The sequence below is a fragment of the Astyanax mexicanus genome, chromosome 22 (assembly GCF_023375975.1).
Source record: "Astyanax mexicanus isolate ESR-SI-001 chromosome 22, AstMex3_surface, whole genome shotgun sequence".
In the NCBI taxonomy this organism is placed as follows: Eukaryota; Metazoa; Chordata; class Actinopteri; order Characiformes; family Acestrorhamphidae; genus Astyanax; species Astyanax mexicanus.
The window spans coordinates 29,426,018-29,447,668 of NC_064429.1; the positions used below are offsets into that span (position 1 = coordinate 29,426,018).

A 21,651-nucleotide genomic window follows, 5' to 3' on the forward strand; every position below is an offset into this window, starting at 1 on the left:
TGCAAATAAAAATATGTAAATCAATAAATACATACAAATATGAAAAGGAAAATAAAATCTGAAGTGTGTTTTTAATTATGTATGTAATTAAGCACTGATAGAGCTGAATGATATGGTACAAAATGTTATATGAAGACAAAGACTTTTATTTTTTTTATTTTATTCAGGAATATGAACTGTTTTTTAGAAAAACAATAATCTTTACAGTAATTATGATAAACTGATCAGCTGACAAACTGTAAAAATAGTAAATGAATAAATAAATACGAAGAATATTAAAAGAAAATAATGAAAATAAAAGGACAGGCAAAGGATCAATATAGTCAACCTCGTAAAATACTTTTTTTCTTCATTTTTTTAACAAACACAAAAAACATATGACGGTTGTTTTGGCTATTTAATGAGCAATGAACAAATGAGAAATGGTTCAAGGGGATTACTTGTCATACAGCTGAGCAGTAGATGCAACCAGAAACCGTAACCCAAATTCATTTTTTATATTGATTAAAAAAAAAATAATAATAATTAACAGCCACTTAAAAGCTTAGCCATTTTGCTGACTAAAATGCAGAATAAAAATGCAGGCTAAAAACTCAAGAGTAAACAATATTGTTTCCTTTTTTAAATTAATTTCGGAATATTATTACCCTTTTTACGAATAGTAAGCAGTCTTTTTCAACCTTACAAGAAGCTTATATATTATACACGGTGAAAACATAAATTAACATCCTTGTATTTCAGTTGAGGAAAAAGTGTAAAATATAAAAATCACTGAAAATCTCATGGAAGTCATTTTATTTTGACTTTAATGTTTGTGTATGTATCAATTATGAAGGGAGTATATTTATTAAAAATAAAAACTACTATATTAAAAAAATAGTACTACGCTGTAACCCTACTATGCGCAGCCTTTTTACCCAACTGCTGTGTGTAAAATATATATAAATACCATATGACTATAAAACATAAACCTGGACCTGGATTACACACCTCTCATAGCTACAACGTTTGAACAAAAATCCTGGGATGGAATTTTACTTTCCGGACCCGGGTTAAAACACAGTAACATAGCCGCCGATGTAGTTGAAATGCAATGCTGGTATGGATTTTTAATTTATGGACCTGGATTATTACTCACCTCTACCTAAAGCATATTAGCAGAGTCGCTCGGGCAGTTTAAACAATAAAAAACCTGGGATGGATTCTTACTTTTTTTCTTTTTGAACCAGGGTTAGCTACGTGACACAAACACAGTGTAGAAAACATTTATTAAACGTATTTTGTTGTCTACTGAATGTATTTAACCAACCATGACGAAACTGAAGCTGGAGGCTTGTTATTTTCAAATTCTCCGGTCCACCTTAAATCTCGCCGTGAACAAAGCGTCGCCAGTAACGGTGGCCCCCGTTAGAGCTAATGGCAGCGTTTAAGGTGGACCGGACCAAAATCCATAGAACTAACAAGCTGGCGAGCAAAGCAGCTTCAGCTTCAACTTCTTCAGCTTTAGCCTCGTCCCAAGCATGACAGCACGAACCAGCGAGCTCTCCAGCAGGCTTGTAAGATGGCTAATGGTTTGGTCGTGCTGGGAAAGCTTTGGTTTAATGGTTTTAGGCTGAAAAACGAGCTGATTTTCTGCTTTCGTTTCTCTCCATAGCCAGGTCACATGCTCGTTTGGGAATAATGGCTGCACAGGAACCGTCCCCACCATCTTCACTAGAAGGAAACAAACCTGGCTTCCCGAGGAAAATCCTCGCCAACAAGCTTGAGGACAAGCATTTGTGCAACATCTGCCAGAAGATCCTCAGGAGGCCGTTTCAGGCGCAGTGCGGACACCGCTTCTGTTCCTATTGTTTTAACAAGACCGTGAGGTAAGCTCCAGCCAGTGTGTGGGATTTACTATAACTATAGCCTGGGTTAGCGCTGGCTAATAGCGTTATAGCTTAGTTATCTAGCTTAGCTTATCTATCAAGCCTGGATACACACAGCCTGGCCCTGCCTCACATTAAACACAACAACAAAAGAAGACTAGAATAAATATAATAACCTTTAATAATGAAATTTCCCTCTCATTCTCCTCACAAACTAGTTTCTGTGCTGATATTAGCACTGGAACTGCTGTCTGTCAGCTACAAGACAAACAATAGAGTGTGTTGGGGTGTAGCTGGCCAGCTGGCTGAGCTATATTGTGCTCTGTTGCCAGCCAGATTAGATCTGTGGTAGTAGGTATTGAGACAAATCAATTGTTCTAGCGATATTTAACCCTCATAAAAACACAGAAAGTATACACTGACAGATTTGTATTGTTTCTCAACACCTACCACACATCTTTCTTCATCATTATCATTATCATTGATGTTCTACTACTGTTGTTTTTGTCCATTTTGCATCCTATCAATCTGACAGTTCCTTAAAATTAATCACTTTTGTTAATGTTTTTTATTTGTATTAACATTTTTTTGTTTTATTAATTCCAAAAAATGCAAAAATAAATAAATAAATAAATAAATTGCAATGTCAGTTTTTGCATCATTATTGATGTTTTACTACTGTTGTTTTTGTCCATTTTGCATCTGACAGTTCCTGAAAATTATTTAGTGCTTCATATTTTTACTATTTTTTTTTTACCTTTTTTTTTATTAATGCAAAAAAAAAAAAAAATAACAGGATTTTGCAATGTCAGTTTTTTTTGTGCAGCCCCAACCAAAACAATCCACAGAACTAGGACTGCACAGTATATATATCACTTTATCATTGTCATCATCATTATAATTGTGTTAGGAATATTGTGTTGCAATCATTAAAAACACAGAAATTGTGTCAGATTCATATTGTGTCTTAATACTTACCACACATCCTTTTTTTCATCATTATTGATGTTTTACTACTGTTGTTTTTGTCCATTTTGCATCCTATCAATCTTACAGTTCCTTAAAATTTATCACTTTTATTAATGTTTGTTAATTTTATTAACATTTTGTTTTAATGCAAAATATATAAAAATGTTGCAATGTCAGTTTTTGCAGTTTTTGATTTAATACTCTTTGTGCAGCCCCAACCAAAACAATCCTCACCACAGAACAAGGGCTGCACAATATACATCCTATCAGTTCCTTTCAGTTCCTGAAAATTATATATCTTTTTTCATTGCTTCATATTTTAAAAATTTTATTAATGCAAAAAAAAAAAACAATATAAAAAAATAGCAATGTCAGTTTTTGCAGTTTTTGGTCTAATACTGGTTATGCAGCCCCAACCAAAACAATCCTCATCACAGAACAAGGGCTGCACAATCGCTTTAGCATCGTTATCATCACAGTGTGTTAGGGCTAGTTAAAAAAATGACATTAAAAACTGTGCAAACTAACCCTAACATTGTGCAGCCCTAGCTAAAATATCTGTTTTTATGAGTGTTAAATATCGGTAGAACAATTGATTTGTCGCTATACCCACCACAGGTCATTCTTCATTACTCATCATGTTAAACAGTTGTTTTGGTTAGCACAATATGAATTTGACAGTTAAAATATCTTTATCTCTCTATTTTTTATATTGCTAAATGTTGCAAAATTTCAGTTTGTTCTCTCAGTATTGTGCCAGAACTAGGGCTGAAAAATATATTGTTTTAGCATTGTCATCATCACAATGTGTATCTACTGTGTCTACCTTCATCATTCTTAAATACTGGTTCTTGCTAGGGCTGCACAATATTGGGTAAAAAAAACTGACAATGCAATGCATATATATTTTAAAACTGTCAGATGTATATTTTGCCCATTCTCAGCTAATAACACAGGTCTTTCTTCATCATATTTGATGTTATACAGGTCTTTTTCTCTATTTTTCTGTTAAAAGTGTAAAATATGGCAGTGTCAGTTTTTTCCCCCAAGATTGTGCAGCCTTAGCTAGGACAATTGATATTACACCAAGAATTGTAAATGTAAATACGGGTGATATGTCAGAGAAAATGCAAATTTTCCCTTTTTATATAGAGAAAGTTGTAGCATGACATGCACATCATGATGATTGTGCTAAAACAATATTTTGTGCAGCCCTGTTTCTGTGATAAGTATTGAGACAACTCAATTGTTCTAGCTAGGGCTGCACGATATTAGACAAATAAAAACCTGACAGTGCAATATTTTGCACTCATAAACAAAGATATTTTTAGCGTTCATTTTCATAAATGAAAGGTTTTTGCTAACAAAGCATCTATATAATATATATAACATCAATACTTTTTTTTGTTTTAAAAACAAGTCCTACAAGTCAGACAAATCAGTTCTGTTCTTGTTAGAGCAGCACGGTAGACAGAAAACTGACATTGCTATAAAAAAAAATCACCTAATTTCATCAGAGGTCAACAATCCGACATGTTGTAATAATAACATTCCACTCTTTGTGCACAGTTAATCATTCAGTGATCAGCATTGAGACAAGTGTTCTACTTGACACAAAAAAAGGAGAAGCTGGCCTGTATTTATCCATGTTTTTGTTGTGGTATTTATGGCTTTATTATTTTTTACCTTTTATTTATTATTTTTTTTACAGCTCTGGCCCACAGAAATGCAGTGCCTGTATAAAGGAAGATATATTTGAGGAGCCAACGTCGATTCTGAAACAAGGCTGTGTAAGTTGGCATTGCAAATAATGACCTCAAATTAAATTAAGTTGATGAATTAAAATAGGGATACACTGAAATGTATATTTATATTTGTTGAAATGGAAAAAAAATGAAATATTTGTTTTTTGTTTTATATTTATATTTATATTTTTGTTTATATTCATGTCGCCATTTTTTACCATTACATAAATTAAATAGTCTGTGTATAGTTTTAGCATGATTTCTTAAAAAAAGTAAAAAATAAAAAAATATTTATTAAACACTGCACATTTTAATATCCCAGCTGGTTGTGATTTAAGCATGTCATCAAAAATTGTCATTTTTGTCAGAATATTTTTGGTGCATCCCTAATATAAACACTAAACTATTTTTTCAGAGATGGATTTGCTAAATATGTTTGTTTAGCAATATTTAAAATAGGCTTTTTATGAGAAATCAGTTTATGTACTTTGTTATTATATTAAGAGCTTTTATAAATTAATAAAGAAATACTATCTTTTCACACAAAAAATTGTCCATTTAAAAAATATTACTTTTGAATCCATAAAAACCTGTCAAAGCTATTTATATAGTATCTGTTAACTAATATAATTCATATGTTCTCCAGGCTTTTCCAGACAATGCTGCCAAAAGAGAGGTTGAAGCTCTTGAAGCTGTTTGTATCAATGAAGGCTGCAGTTGGACGGGCACCATCAAAGAATATGAAGTAATTATTGTTGTGTTGGAATTCCAGTTCCTATTTCTTCACCTTTGACCCGTAAAGTTGTACCACACTGATTAATACCTGTGTTTAATCTTTACAGGCCACCCACGAGGGACAGTGTGATTTTATGATCATCCCCTGCCCCTCCTGTAAAGAGCTGCTGAGGGCCAACGAACTGGAGCGGCACAACGAGAGAGAATGTCCTGAGAGAACTCTGAACTGCAAATACTGCAAAGAACCCTTTCATTTCAAAAATATTAAGGTGAGGAAATTTAACCAGATACAGATTACCAGGTTACGTATGATAACAACATGCAGATGCAGGTGAACTGTTTATGTTGGTCTGTTTGTACTAAATGTGAGTTTAAAGGTTTGGGAAAATTTATTCCCATTTTATTTTTTGTATAAAATGCATTCAATAATATGAGTATGTTAAAAATAAGTACCTCCACATATACACAACTTGATATAACTTGATTAAAAACTAAGAATTGAAGACCTGTAGAATGACACTCAGAACCACTGTAGCTAATTTTAAATTGGTAAATGTTGAATAACTTAAAAAAAAAAAATCTGTAAAAGCTATGTGCAGAAATGCTGAGGTAGCAAAAGTGGTGATCAAATATCAAGGCAGTTTAACCTTACAGAAAATGGTTTTAAGTAAGTATATAGAAAGTATATGGGTTTATTCTTAAACTTGAATTTGAAGATTCATTCTTGAAACTCCAGAAAATCCAGATACGTTACTTTTAATTTTTCTATTTATTCCTATAAAACTGCTTAAGTGGCCACTGTTTAATATTACAGTGAACCCCAAACTTTTGAATGGACGTATATATATTGTTCTGGAATTTCATAATGTTGAATTATTGGTGAGTTAATAAGTGTAATATCTTGATTTTTAGGCTCATGATGAGATTTGTCCAAAATACCCAATGATCTGTGAAGGCTGCGCAAAGAAAAAAATTCCCAGAGAAAAGGTCAGTAAATATAATAAGTGTTATATATTGTACATGTACTTCTCTGGTTATGTGTAGAGGTGTGTAATATTGTTCTTTACGTCTCCTGCAGTATGTGGACCACATTAAGCTGTGTACCAAATTTCGAACTCCCTGCAGATTTCACGTTGTTGGCTGTGACATGTCCGTAAGTAAACCTCAATGGAATCTCATTCTTACACCCAGAGACCTCCTTTACACGTCTTTTACTGTCCCCTTATCACAAGCAATAAATAAACGTGACATTGATACGTTTTGCCGCCCTTTATATTGCCCGCTGCATTCACTTGCATGTATATTAGCAATTTATTTATATTTATTTTGTGTATATTTATTTTATTTGTTCATGTGGAATATTCAAAGATTTTTTAAAAGGGTGTAATTGCATTATTTTGCTGTTATATCATAAGATATAATATCATGCATCCTTTATTAAATCTGGTGGCCCTCATTTATAATGTAGCCCGGCCAATACTTTGAATAGGGATTATTAAAGAGAAAAAAAAACATTTTAATTTAAGTTATATATGATATTTTAAAATACAATATAAAACAAATAAGATAATACATAATAAATAAGAGTTTAAAAGTAGGTCTCATAAAATCCTAATTAAGGTGGGAATAGGTGCTAAATTAAAAGGCAACAACAAAACTTCAGAACACAAAAAACTAAAACTACTAATTATAACTGAGCAATAATAAAAAAAATAAAAGAAGAAATTAAAATAATGATAAAGGAAAGGGGGAAAAAATAGAATTTGCCATAAATATTCACTCATCCATTCAAATCATTGAACTCCAGTCACTTTTATGGTCAGATGTAGGCCTGTCACAATAATTGCAATATCGATTTATTGTACAATAATTGAACATGACCTCAATAATCTTTGATAATCGTGATATTGTCTATTGTGTTTATTTGTATGTTTGTTCACGTATATAACAGTGAACAGTGTTTTAGCCAGACATTCTTCGATAACTGTGGCTCTATACACACAGTGTGGACTAAAGTAGGTGAAGAAATAAGTGTATAATTCCCAAACTAATTATAATAAATGCTTATTTAAATTTTTGCTGTCTTTAAAATGTGTATAATAACTTTTTTATGTTATTCTGTAATCATTACGTCAGTGGCATTTTAAAAAATTCAAAAATTTCAAAAATATCGGGTATCGCAATAATTTCTGGGACAATATATCGTCCACAAAAAATTCTTATCGTGACAGGCCTAGTTATATGTGTATAAAAGCAGCCTTTAGTTATGCAGATTGGGTAATCCACCTTCCATATTGGAAATAAAATGGGATAAAATGTATTAATAAATGATTTAAATAAAAATAAATCTGTTTGTTCCCCTTTAGGTAGAGAAGGAGAAGATCCACGACCACGAGCGGGCGTGTTCCTACGAGCACCTGAACCTCCTGCTGCACTTCATCATGGGCATCAAGGTGAACCTGGAGAGTCTGCAGCCCCAGAGCCTGGAGCTGGCCAGCCACAAGATCCAGGAGCTGCACCAGTCTCTGCGCGAGCTGGAGCTGAAGATGGGCCAGCTGAGTGCGGGGGCTCCCGTGCAGGGGGCCTGTGCACCTCCCCCACCTCCGCCGCCCACCCTGGCCACCTCCTTCACCCCACTGCCCACCACGGTGGGAGCTGCCCTGGAGCTGCAGCTCCACAGTGAGAAGACCAAGGTGGCGGAGCTCAGCCGGCGCTGCCAGGAGCTGGAGCTGAAGGTGGGCACCTTCGAGAACATCGTCTGCGTGCTGAACCGAGAGATGGAGCGCTCCGCCACCACCATGGAGGCCTACAACCGCCAGCACAGACTCGACCAGGACAAGATCGAGATACTCAATAACAAGGTGAACACACACCTTCGTATGTAAATTTAATATTGAAAATTTAATATTGAAGACTAAATTTAATATTGTAAATCTAATATTGAAGACTATATTAACGCTATACAGGTACAAAAAAAGATTTAAACAAACCAGAATGTGTTTTATACTTCATATTTTTCTAAGTAGCACATGCATCTTTGAGGACAGATCTGCACACTTTTGGTATTTTAATCTGTGTCTTCACGAGGAAGAGTCACCTGAAATAGTATATCGTCGCTGTCCAATGAAAAACACTTATCTCCAGAACAGTAACTTTACAGGAGAGAAAACCTGGTAGTGCGGAAGCACAGAGAGACATAGACACAGGGAGTGAATGAACTCAAAACGTAGCTTATATTAGGAAAAATGCCATCTGCCAACACCCAAAACAAACTTAAAGAAACAGAGTAATGCCCCAGGGCGTCTCTAGTCGCTTAACTTTAGTGAATCCATAGTTTGTGTTGCCTCAGTTTTCCTCTCACCATCAGCATATCTCTCAAGTAAACGCTGAAGCAGGATCTTTATACCGGTCCAACGCAGGCCAGCTGGGACAGACCGGGGCTGTGTGTCATGGTGTGGGGTGGGTATATTACTTTCGTTCAAGCTGGGAACTTTGGGTTCCAAAATTAGTTGCATGAACAGGAACAGTGTATTGTCTTTTAAAGGGTGTAATTCCTTTGCTATGAAATGATGTTATCATAATAAGGGTCTGCAAACAATATCGTTTATCGCAATAATTTCTGCGACAACATATCAGTCAAAAAAAATTGTCATTGTATTTGTAAGTATATGTTATGTCATATTTTCGCGATAAAGATGATCTACATGAAGTTTGGAGGTGTGTAGTGATGAACTCTGAAGCTACATGAAGTTTGGAGGTGTGTAGTGATGAAATCTGAAGCTACATGAAGTTTGGAGGTGTGTAGTGATGAACTAATCTGAAGCTACATGAAGTTTGGAGGTGTGTAGTGATGAACTAATCTGAAGCTACATGAAGTTTGGAGGTGTGTAGTGATGATCTAATCTGAAGCTACATGAAGTTTGGAGGTGTGTAGTGATGAACTAATCTGAAGCTACATGAAGTTTGGAGGTGTGTAGTGATGAACTAATCTGAAGCTACATGAAGTTTGGAGGTGTGTAGTGATGAACTAATCTGAAGCTACATGAAGTTTGGAGGTGTGTAGTGATGATCTAATCTGAAGCTACATGAAGTTTGGAGGTGTGTAGTGATGAACTAATCTGAAGCTACATGAAGTTTGGAGGTGTGTAGTGATGATGAACTCTGAAGCTACATGAAGTTTGGAGGTGTGTAGTGATGAACTAATCTGAAGCTACATGAAGTTTGGAGGTGTGTAGTGATGAACTCTGAAGCTACATGAAGTTTGGAGGTGTGTAGTGATGAACTAATCTGAAGCTACATGAAGTTTGGAGGTGTGTAGTGATGATGAACTAATCTGAAGCTACATGAAGTTTGGAGGTGTGTAGTGATGAACTAATCTGAAGCTACATGAAGTTTGGAGGTGTGTAGTGATGATGAACTCTGAAGCTACATGAAGTTTGGAGGTGTGTAGTGATGAACTAATCTGAAGCTACATGAAGTTTGGAGGTGTGTAGTGATGAACTCTGAAGCTACATGAAGTTTGGAGGTGTGTAGTGATGAACTAATCTGAAGCTACATGAAGTTTGGAGGTGTGTTGTGATGAACTAATCTGAAGCTACATGAAGTTTGGAGGTGTGTAGTGATGAACTAATCTGAAGCTACATGAAGTTTGGAGGTGTGTAGTGATGAACTAATCTGAAGCTACATGAAGTTTGGAGGTGTGTAGTGATGATGAACTCTGAAGCTACATGAAGTTTGGAGGTGTGTAGTGATGAACTAATCTGAAGCTACATGAAGTTTGGAGGTGTGTAGTGATGAACTCTGAAGCTACATGAAGTTTGGAGGTGTGTAGTGATGAACTAATCTGAAGCTACATGAAGTTTGGAGGTGTGTAGTGATGAACTAATCTGAAGCTACATGAAGTTTGGAGGTGTGTAGTGATGATGAACTAATCTGAAGCTACATAAAGTTTGGAGGTGTGTAGGGATTGACTCTGAGATCCATTATTTCACTAATGTCTGTAGAAGCAGTCTGCATGACTAGCTGATTGGTTTATACACGTCTTTTTGAAGGTTGTTTCAGCTGTTGTTTCTGCTTTTGCTGAGGTGGAAACTAGTGATTTGACCCGCTATACTTCTACTACTGAAACTATTTAAAAGTAGAAAATGGAAACCTGTAGCATCTGTAGAGGCCAGTGTTTTAGCTATGGTTAAACTAGCTTTCTTACATTGAAACATCGCTCTTTTATAATCACTAGATTGAAAATCGCTCTTTTATGGAAGTATAAGTAAATGTAAATAAAATATATTTTTCAAACTGACTATTTTACAGTTTTTAGTTCATACCAGGCTGGTAAAAAATAGGGGTTTAAGAAAATATTTATATGGTTTCATGTCATAATATTTTGTATTGCAATACTGTATTCGATTGTGTGACGATTAAAAAAAATATTTATATTGAATTTTAATCATTAGTTTAAATATTAATATTGGTATCAGAAGTGGTTAATTTAGTGTGGTGTTTAAACCCTGTCCACTAATCAGCAGTGTTGTACTTGTCATTAGATTCCACTTCTTCTGATTAGATAAAACTTTTCTTTTATTCAGATTTTGGAAATATGATAGTGTTTTTATACTAGAGCAGTTAAAAAAAAAACTTGTAGAGTATTATGCATTATGTCGCTTGAAAATGCTGTTGCCTGTTTACAACTAACAAAAGTGAAGTTGTTAAGTAAGAACTAAAAATCCTTAAAAAAAAAATCTTAATCGAGATTGATCGAGAGTGATTATAAGGCGCATTGTGCGACGCTTGTAAGGAACAGGGGTGTGGCCATATACTCTCCTCTAAATGGCAAAAGAGCTAGCGCTTAGCGTGGTTAGCGGATAATGCTAATGCTGCTTCAGCAGTGCTAGCTGAGGTTAGCGGCAGGCTGCAGGCCAATAATAATACTCACCTCTGAACTGCAAAAGAGCTAGTGCTTAGCGTGGGTAGCAGTTAATGCTAATGCTAATGCTGCTCCACCAGTGCTAGCCGGGGTTAGCAGCAGACTACAGGCCAGTAATAATACTCACCCCTGAACGGCAAAAGAGCTAGCGCTTAGCGTGGTTAGAGGTAAATGCTAGTACTGCTCCAGTATCAGTGCTGGAGAACTGAACTGAAACTCCTGTATAACGCTGTACTTCAGCAGAGTGGCTTTGTTTTTTTTTTTTTACTGCTCTTTAATACCTGAGTGGTAGAATTCATACATAAGGTGCACAGGATTATAAGGCACACTGAAGATTTTGGGGAAAATTAAAGAATTTTAAGTAAGCCTTATAGTGTGAAAAATACGGTAAAACGAAGAAAAAAGACCTGCAAACTTCTGAAAACTAAATTTAACAGTTCTTTTATTGCGCCCTGTGATGAAAATATATCAAGAATATGTTTTGTTAGTTGTTCATAGATGCATTAGTGTGAGTGTGTTTTAGAGTATTTTAATGTACATTATATTTATGGTATGTTGATCTATACCTGCACTCTATACCTGCTTCTGATCGTCTGAAGGTTCGTCAGCTGGAGAGGACGGTGGGTCTGAGGGATCTCTCTATCGTGGAGATGGAGGGGAAGATGAGAGAAATGTCTGCTGCTACCTACGACGGCGTGTTTGTGTGGAAGATCTCGGACTTCTCAAAGAAGAGGCAGGACGCTGTAGCGGGACGGGCCCCGGCCATGTTCTCTCCAGGTACTGCATAAACACTACAGTAGGGGTGGGCGATATGGCTCTAAAATAATATCACGATATTTCAGGGTATTTTTGCGATAACGATATACTTGGCGATATAGGAAAACTAAAATAATTCATTAATTTCAGGAATATAGTATAATAGTATAACGGAATAATGTGGCAAAATAAATAATATAGCATAAAATAATATAATTCAGCAAATAATATTGCAGAATATTTAGTGCATGCATATAAACTGCAAACTAAAATAATTATACAATAAATACACTTAAAGCTTCACAGTAAATAATAGACTACTTTTAAAACAGAACATCTCTATTATCATAATATGGATTTTTAATATCACAATATTTCTGTGTCACGATATATTGTATACGATATTATATTGCCCACCCCTACACTACAGCCCTGTATATTGTTCTTAGGTATCTTATTTGGAGTAGCTAAAGGTGGGTATTGTGTTTACACAGTGTATTCTCTCTCTTATGTTCCAGCGTTTTACACAAGCAAATATGGCTACAAGATGTGTTTGCGTATCTACCTGAACGGGGATGGAACGGGGCGTGGCACTCACTTGTCTCTGTTCTTCGTGGTGATGAGGGGACACAGTGATGCCTTGCTCAAGTGGCCTTTTAACCAGAAGGTACTCCGTTATTAGACTAGAACATAGTTATTCTGTGTTAAAAGATGAATAGCAAACAGTATGTAAGCCATAAGCATAGTTCTGTGTGTTATTGTAGTATTATAATATTGTGATAATTGTAGAGACAATACGATGAAATATTTATTTTTGTATTCGGTTCCATATGATGCCTATTTCCTTATGCATTCTTAGGTAAAATTGGGTTTTTATAGGGTTTGTGTAACATCCTGTAATTTTGCAATACAGGACCAATCAAAAGTTTGGGCACACCTTCTTATTCAATGTTTTATTTTTTTTTCTACATTGTAAAGGAATTACTAACGTCATCCAGGCTATGAAAGAACATATAAAGAATCATGTAGTAACTTAAAAGTTAAACAAATGTTAAACTAACCAAAGTACTCTGTGAATCATTTAGGTGTCAGACCTGATGAAAGCCAGTTTCATCAAAACATTTTTGATGGTCTTTAAAACAGATAAACCTACTGGCTCTATACCTCATATCAGTGAGCTGTGGAGGAGTGGAACAGTGTTCCCTGGAATGATGGTGTAAATCCAGTAAATCCAATAAAAAAGGCCAAATAAAGACGGAAAATGTTTACTTTTAGGTATATGTTTGAGTAAAATTAACATTGTTGTTTTATTCTATAACTACAGACATTTCTCCTAAATTTCAAATAAAAATATTGTCATTTAGAGAATTTATATGCAGAAAATGAGAAATAATTTAAATAACAAAAAAAAAATGCTTTTAGGAGTTTTAAGTGTTCAAAAATCAATATTTGGTGGAATAACCCTGGTTTTTAATCACAGTCTTAATGCATATTGGCATGTTCTCCTCCACCAGTCTTACACACTGCTTTTGGATAACTTTATGCTTCTTACTCCTGGTGCAAGAATTCAAGCAGTTCAGCTTGGTTTGATGGCTTTGATCATCCATCTTCCTCAAAATCAAGGAAAATCCTCATCATTAAGTGGTCTTTTATTCATTTTTTCACAAAGCTATCTATATATACATTTCAGAGTTCAGTGTTGCTCCCTGTTGTAGATACAGTGCGTTAATGGTGTGTTAGCATTTTATAGGTAATACAATGACTTGTAAAAATAGGGGAGAAAGAAATTAATAATATTGTATCATATCGTGGCATTTTGTTTTTCAATACTGTAATTGATTGTAATAAAAAAGAGACAATCATAGCAATTATCCTTTCCTGGACGTTTGCGACAGTTTCCCCAACAAAAGAAGCATAACTTCTATTTTTAACACTCTTGATTTTAGAAGAAACAATGAATAAGCATGTGTCCCAATACATTTGTACATAGCAAAAAATAGCAATAAAACGTGTTTGTAATTATTGTGTAATATTTAAAATTAAATGCGTATATTCCCACCGCTGCTGTATCTGCAGGTCACGCTCATGCTGTTGGACCAGAACAACCGAGAACACATCATCGACGCCTTCCGGCCCGACATCTCCTCCTCCTCCTTCCAGAGACCCGTCAGCGACATGAACATCGCCAGCGGCTGCCCGCTCTTCTGCCCGCTCTCCAAGCTGGACTCCAAGAACTCGTACATCCGGGACGACACCATCTTCATCAAGGCCATCGTCGACCTCACCGGCCTTTAGTGGCGCTCCCGCGTCGTCCGCGTGCCTCCATGCTGCCATGCGCGCTCCTCCAGCCTGCAGTGGTTGTTTTTTGCAGTACCGTTCTGAGGCCTGGGTCCTCGAGGAGAGCTCTGCCGGTGGGCCTGCGCCGCCCAATTCCCCCCCCCAACCCCCCCCCCCCCCTCAGAAATGACTCCCAGGGTGTTGTTACTCTGGGATTAACATTGCTCTACATTATGTTGCCAACCAAAATTGTACCTGGAGTTATGTGCAGTTTTACTGTAATATATATACATATATATATACATACATATAGAGTTGCCCCTTCGGGAAACTGTCTCTTTTCTCTCCCCTGTAGCGGGGTAGCTGTCAGCAGTGATTGTAATGTAACTATTGATGCCTGTGCCATAGATGTTGGCACTTTTTTCTGCCTTTTAAAGAGATTGAGATTGAGAAGAATTCTTACTTACAGGATAGAAGTCATTTCATTTCCAAGCGCTTCGCTTGTGCTGTGGCCAGTATTTCTGGGGCTTGACACATTTTCACCTTAATTTATTTTTTTGGTTCATTTTTTATTTTTTTTTTCTCGTTCCTGTGTTCTTTGAACCGTGTGCGAGTGAATATATATATATTTTGCATAGACAGACGTGGAGTTTCAATAACAGTGAATGAAGCTGACGAATTCTTTTGCAGCTATATATATATATATATATGTGTGTGTATATATATATATATATATATATATATATATATATATATATATACGTATATGTATACGTATATATATATATATATATATATATATATATATATATATATATCCTGCCTTCTTATCCTCCTTATCCTTATCTCCCTACTAAGTGTGCTTCATATAATATACTAGCATTTAATACTAGCATCTACTACTAGCACCGTTTGCTGCTGCTTCTCCGAGCATATATATATATATGTATATACATACATATATATATATATATATATATATATATATATATATATATACATATATAAAACGAACGCATCAGCACGTGCGTCTTCTTACATTCCCTCTCTCTTTGCATCGTGTGCCTCTTCTGATCTTCTGATATCTCAAGTCCTGTGTTCATTGGTACTTATCTGTAGTGGTGGACATTGCTTGAATTCCATGAAGTCCAAAGCGCAGAATTTGGGTTTTTCTCCAACCTGCTTGGTGTTTGAGCCGTGTGTCTGTGGATGGAGGTCTATTTTTTGGGGGGGGGTTTCCTTTCCATTTTTGGTGTCCTTTGCTGTATAAGTTTGCATGTTGGATCTGTGGAAGATACATTCAAGTTAGCAAAAGACCAGGTTTGCACCTTGCACCTGAGAAGTGAAGCCAGTTTCATAACTTCGTAACTCCCTGTCAGAGGAAAAAAAAAATATATACATATATAATCGAGGTGTTAAAACGCTCTATTTCCACCTTTTCTCTCATGCCTCAGTGTGTGTGACCGATCTCCATCTCACTTTAAGCAGAGGCATGGTAAGGGGTAGGGGTTTACAACGGGCTTTACGTGACCTTTAATCTAAACGTTAAACTAAACGTGAGAGAAGAGTGGGGAGAATTAGACTAGGATTGAAAATTGATTAATTGATCTCGTGCTTTCTTGTGTGGCGTGGAAGGGCTGATGTTGAATCGTACTGTACTATTGATGTTTTCTCGTTTTGAGTGTACTATTGATATCGTGCTGCTTTGGGCGAAAAAAAAAAGTGGGGAAAAAAAGACTATTGGCTCTTTAAAATACTTACCGATACTTATTACCGCCTTTAACCAACTTATCGACACTACACAACACTTAACGACACTTTACGACACTTTACGTCATTTTTACGACACTTACCGACACTCGTCGACATTTATCGTCACTTACCGACATTTACTCTCTTAACTAGAATTAGCCAAACAGGCTTCGAGAATTCTCGTAGCCTCTCCTGTTTTATCTCTATGCTTCATTCCTCTGTCCTACAAGGATTTCGTTTTGGGTTTTGCGCCCTGCAAAAGTGCTAGAAAACAAATGTGTGGTTGTTGTACCAGGAGCTACGTGTTGAGTTTGTTGTGTGAGTGTAAATGATCATCGTAAATCATTACAAAAGGAAAAAAAAATAAGAGAAAAAAACATAAAGATCGTTAAAAGATTGGTAAGCGAATTACATAGCTTGAGTCTCAAAGTATTTGTTTCCATAGCAGCAGGTCCTTCTGTTGTTTTCTGAGGCGACATTGGCTCAGCTGGATTTCGCCAGATTCGTTTAAAAAACAGATAATTAATAAATAAAAAAAAATCATTAAAAAACTTTGTAAGATTCTTAAAAAAAGATTTGCGGTATCCGTTAAATAATCTTAGTGAGATTCATTAAACATTTAAAGGATTTGTTAAAAAAAAAAAATATTTGCAATAATTGTTTAAGAAGTTTCACAGGATTCGTTAGGGATTCATGGGATTTGTGACCAAATTTTAGCCGTATTAGTTAAACAAACTCAAATGAGATTTTTTTTTTTATAAATTGTTAAAAAGAAATAGCAGGATTCATTAAAAAGCTCAGTGGGATTCGTAATAAAAACGTTGTGAGATTCGTTAAAAAGCTCACTGAGAGTAGTTATAAAAACGTTGAGAGATTCATTAACAAAGCTGCTACAAAACCTTTTCCGAAAAGTCTTACTTTTATATTGTTACCGAAGCCATGGCGCACTAAACAACACTAAGCTGAACTAAAACTAAATGAGACCACGAAACGAGACTAGAAAGCTAGCGTAAATGTTCACGCATTAGCGATTAGCAGTTAGCAGTTAGCCGCTAGCTTAGAGCTTTGGACAGACAAGCTACAGGGAGCAGGGAAGCAACTCTGAAAGCAAAGGACCTACTATACTAATATATATATATATATACTGCGAATTCTACTAATTCTACTACCTGTAGCACCTTTAAGCCATCTGAATATGGATGATTATTGGACATAAGTTTTACGAGAAAAAAAAAAGCGAGCTAGCCAGCCCAAGCTCTGTCTGTTTTTTGTTTGTTTTTTTCTACGAGAAATAAAAAGGCGTAGTCTGTTTTGGGAAGCACCACCACCACCCCAACCACCCTTGCTACTACTACTCCTACTACAACTATTTCTACTACTATCACCACAGAGAGAGCATTGATATACCACCACCTACACAGTGCGTGACTCTTCCATCCTAAGGGCTTACAGTACGTCTTCCATATGAGGTTTCCGATCGATCCGATTGATTGTCTTGATTGTTTTCTTCGATGGAGTCTGAGACACTTTTTTGAGATGCCTTCATGCTAACTAAGCACCTAAACCCAGCCTATTTTCAAACCAGTTCCGACAGACGTTGAAGTGTCTCTGTGCACGAGGCGTTTCAATAGAAGAAGAACAAGAGAAAAAAAAAATACACATATCGTAAAGTATGGGTTTACTTCGTAGACCGACACTTTATTTCTATTGCTTTTAGTTATTCTTTTCTTTGATCTGTTGGATGATTGATTGATTGATTGATTGATTGATTGATTGATGGATTGATTGATTGATTGGTTGATTGATCGATTGATAGAAATGATGATGCAGTATACTATGATGGTTATAAATGTGAGAGTTTACGTGTGATAATTGCTTATTTAAGTATAAATAGATATACTATATACGACTATATGGCGCACGCGGTCGTTTACGGCCGACGCGCGCTGTGCATATATAACAAATATTATTGATATATCTAATACATTCTATTAAGTAATGATAATATATGTCCTATTTCCTGTTGGGATGGTTTAAAAATGTGTTCGGGCGCTTTTTGGGCTTTTAGCAAGTTCTCCTCCACGCTTGGTCGTCGTCATCGTTTTTTGAGGAAACGAGGCTTTTTTTGAAAGATCTGCTGGTTCTAATGCTGGTTCTTCTGCTGGTTCTCCTTCTCCTCTCCGTTAAGGAGCCGTGTTAATTGCGTCATTTGGTGTAGTAGTCATAATAATAATATTAATATTATTAATCAGTTTTTTGCTCTATAGCTCTCTTTAGCTCTAGCTTGCTCTTTTTGCCCCAGTGAGATTTACACACTCTTTTTTTGTAAATAAAAAATAAATAAAAATTATTATGGATTTTTGCAAACCTACCGATGATGTGATGTATTGCCTGTAGTAGTATAGCTCCTCAAAAATACGTACGTACACATGTACTTGCGTATACACAGGCTATATAGCTTAAGCAACCATTGCATGCTGCAAGCGTGGTGTTTCGTGAGCCATTTATATCTAAAGCTTTTTAAGGATTAATTCAACAGATGGGGATAGCCTATATTTAAAATGGAAGAAACGATAAAAAAAACTATGATTTTTCTTTTCGTTGTCGTTTGGTTCGCCTTTGGACGACATTAGCACTACGTCGTTACACTACACGTAACACTACATTACTTGTTTGTGAAGAGAAAAGTTGTAAAAGTTTGTTGCATATTGCATATTAGTACATTTAAGGCAGTTCTTAGCTTGTGTGCAATTATACAAGTGTCCTTCCTATTGTTTGAGTGTGAAATCTACGTCGACGATGTGTTCACTCGCAGCCGAACGGAACGGGGTTAGATTTTCAACTACAAAAACTACAACTTCAGAAAAAAAAAACGTTCTTCAGACGTTCAACATAATAATATGTACAAAAAAAAAAATGTGACATTGTTTGTTTAATGACTTTGAATAAACATAATACACTAAAGTAACAGTATTTTCTTATGTTTTTACATTTGAATCGACAGAAACTCACTGAAATTGATTCATTTCTTTATCCTGGAATGATCTTCTTCAACTTTAACTATTTGTGTACTTTTTTTATTTCTGAAAAAGTGGCATTTAATAAATTGTGTTGACGATTTAAACAGTTTCTAACTTTGTAAGACTTTATCACAAAGTTTTCGCAGTGCCATAAACCTTTCTAATGCTGTTTTACAGAGCTACAAAGTGGGACTTTTGGTGGGTAAACATGTGATGTTGGACGGATTTACCGCAAGCAGTGGTAAATGTGGTAAAACCAAGGAAGGAACCATGATTCTTTTCTCCCTTTGTCATGGTTGAATCCTCTACGACATATTCAATAAATGCATTTCTGGCCTCACTGTTGTGAATCTGCTGTGTTTTATTGATTTGTTCGTCTTTTAAAATCAGTTCAGAGACTGTATGAAAGCTGGGGATTTACTGTTCAATTTTGGCAACCAAATTTATTTGGCTAAAAATGTCAGAAAAAGCACTTTCACTGTTGGTCTGAATGGGAAATAAAGACAAAATAACTAATAGTCATATTTGTTAGCAATGCTGGTTGCAGCTAGCTACAGTGTCGGCATGGGAGACGGCAGCCAACCAACGACAAACATCAGGTTCAAGTTATTTTTTACATTCTACTGACACAAACTGTACAAGTGCATCTCAAAAAATTGGAATATAATTGAAGAGTAACTTTATTTCATAAATTCAGTTCAAAAGGTGAATCTATTTTAAGTGTTTATTTCTTCTATTGTTGATGATTATGGCTTACAGCTAATAAAAAAAAACAGCGATCAGTGTCTCAGAAAATTAGAATATTATATAAGACCAATTGGTACTTTTGGCAGTGTGGGCAGTGTGCCAAGTCCTGCTGGAAAATCTAACTGCATCTCCATAAAAGTTGTCAGTAGTAGAGGGAAGCATGAAGTGCTGTAAGATTTTGTGGGAAAACAAAACTGCACTGACTTTAGACTTGATAATAAAACACAGTGGATCAACACCAGCAGATGACATGTCTCTCCAATATATCAAACCATCACTGATTGGTGGAAACTTCACACTAGACCTCGAGCAGTTTGGACTGTGTGTCTCTCCACTCTTCCTCCAGACTCTGCTCCCTTGATTTACAAATTAAATGTAAAATTTACTGATGATCAGTGATGGTTTGGAGAGACATGTCATCTGCTGGTGTTGATCCACTGTGTTTTATTATCAAGTCCAGGTCAAATCTAGTCAGTGTGGATTTCGTTTTCCAGCAGGACTTGTCACACTGCCAAAAGTACAAATTGGTCTTATATAATATTTAAATTTTCTGAGACACTGGTATTTGGGTTTTCATTGGCTGTAAGCTGTGATTGGCTGGGCAGTGTTAGGGTGAGCAGAAAGCGAGTGTTGTTTCCTCCTCCTCTCCTCTCTGAATCTGTTCATCATGAACTTTTTCTCATCCTACCACATGATGGCACTGTTGGCATGGAGATGGTGGGATGGCACAGTGCCTTTCCACTGTGGCTGAGTGCAGCTCACCCACCCACTCGGCCCTGGAGGAAATGGACAGGAAGAAAGTGAAAGAGAGAGAGAGAGAGAGAGAGTGGGTCTCCAGTGTTCTGATGGCTTTCACAGAGCACTTTTCACTGGTGAAGTTCATGTCCAGCAAGGGGATTTTCTCTCTGAGTGCAGAATAAATCAGTAGGTTCCCATATGAGGAATCCAAGGCCCACATTTCTTAGGACACTTTTTTTACTTCTCACCTGAAAAACCTGATTTAAAAATGATTTAACATGAAATTTTGTGCAGTCAGCATTGAGCTAATGTTGGGAACTTGGACAATGAAACTGGAACACCTGGTTTTAGAACAAAATAATTTATTGTCCTGACGGGCAGTTCTGGTGGAAACAGGAGAGTTGAGGTGCACATTGAATTCTGCCGTGATTAGAGCAGCCGTGGTTTTATGTTTTTTGGATACAATCCCGGTTTGCACCCGAACATCCCTTTCAGACAGCTTCCTCTTACAGCGTCCACAGTTAATCCTGTTGGATGTGGTTGGTCCTTCTTGGTAGTATGCTGACATTACCCTGGATACCGTGGCTCTTGATACATCACAAAGACTTGCTGTCTTGGTCACAGATGCACCAGCAAGACGTGCACCAACAATTTGTCCTCTTTTGAACTCTGGTATGTCTCCCATTGCGATATTTTGAGCAGAACTGTGCTCTTACCCTGATAATTGAACCTTCACACTCTGCTCTTACTGGTGCAATAATGTGCAATTAATGAAGATTGACCACCAGGCTGCTCCAATTTAGCCATGAAACCTCCCACACTAAAATGACATGTGTTTCAGTCTCATTGTCCAACCCCTGTACAGTATAGGTCAGTTTCTCAGACAGAGATTAAGGCCCAATCCCATTTCATCCCTTGGTTTTTACCACTTACTTGTCCTGATTCTTGTTAGGCTGGAGGGGTACACTGAAAAAATTGATGAGTAAAATTTACTTAAAAAAACTTTCACAACTTTCTGCATTTGTTTTTTTTAAGTAAATTTAATTTCAGATAAAGTTAAGTAACTTCAACTCAATTTCAAAACTTAAATGTTACATAAATAAGTAAATAAGTGAACTGAA

At 36.1% G+C, this 21,651-nt stretch overlaps 1 protein-coding gene across 2 annotated transcripts; it reads left to right on the forward strand.

The window, feature by feature from the left end:
* The first annotated feature begins 1,234 nt into the window (after window positions 1-1,234).
* Window positions 1,235-14,437, forward strand: traf2a (Tnf receptor-associated factor 2a). 2 transcript variants are annotated; one of them, XM_007230090.4, is made up of 11 exons: window positions 1,235-1,556; window positions 1,655-1,868; window positions 4,549-4,627; window positions 5,229-5,327; window positions 5,425-5,586; window positions 6,230-6,304; window positions 6,396-6,470; window positions 7,684-8,178; window positions 11,840-12,017; window positions 12,515-12,663; window positions 14,073-14,437. In XM_007230090.4, exons 2-11 carry the CDS (start codon window positions 1,681-1,683, stop codon window positions 14,289-14,291), a joined length of 1,719 nt encoding a protein of 572 aa, XP_007230152.1. In that variant the 5' UTR covers window positions 1,235-1,556; window positions 1,655-1,680; the 3' UTR covers window positions 14,292-14,437. The 2 variants fall into 2 exon arrangements, with proteins under 2 accessions (XP_007230152.1, XP_049326281.1); XM_049470324.1 differs by lacking the exon at window positions 1,235-1,556 and having other exon boundaries at window positions 1,570-1,868.
* The last annotated feature ends 7,214 nt before the right edge of the window (window positions 14,438-21,651 follow it).

Bases quoted from the DNA above. Each gene is read 5' to 3' on its own strand.
- traf2a (XM_007230090.4), top strand. From the start codon at position 1,681: ATGGCTGCACAGGAACCGTCCCCACCATCTTCACTAGAAGGAAACAAA. The intron at 4,628-5,228 runs GTAAGTTGGCAT...TATGTTCTCCAG, and splicing joins CGATTCTGAAACAAGGCTGT to GCTTTTCCAGACAATGCTGC. The intron at 6,471-7,683 runs GTAAGTAAACCT...GTTCCCCTTTAG, and splicing joins TTGTTGGCTGTGACATGTCC to GTAGAGAAGGAGAAGATCCA.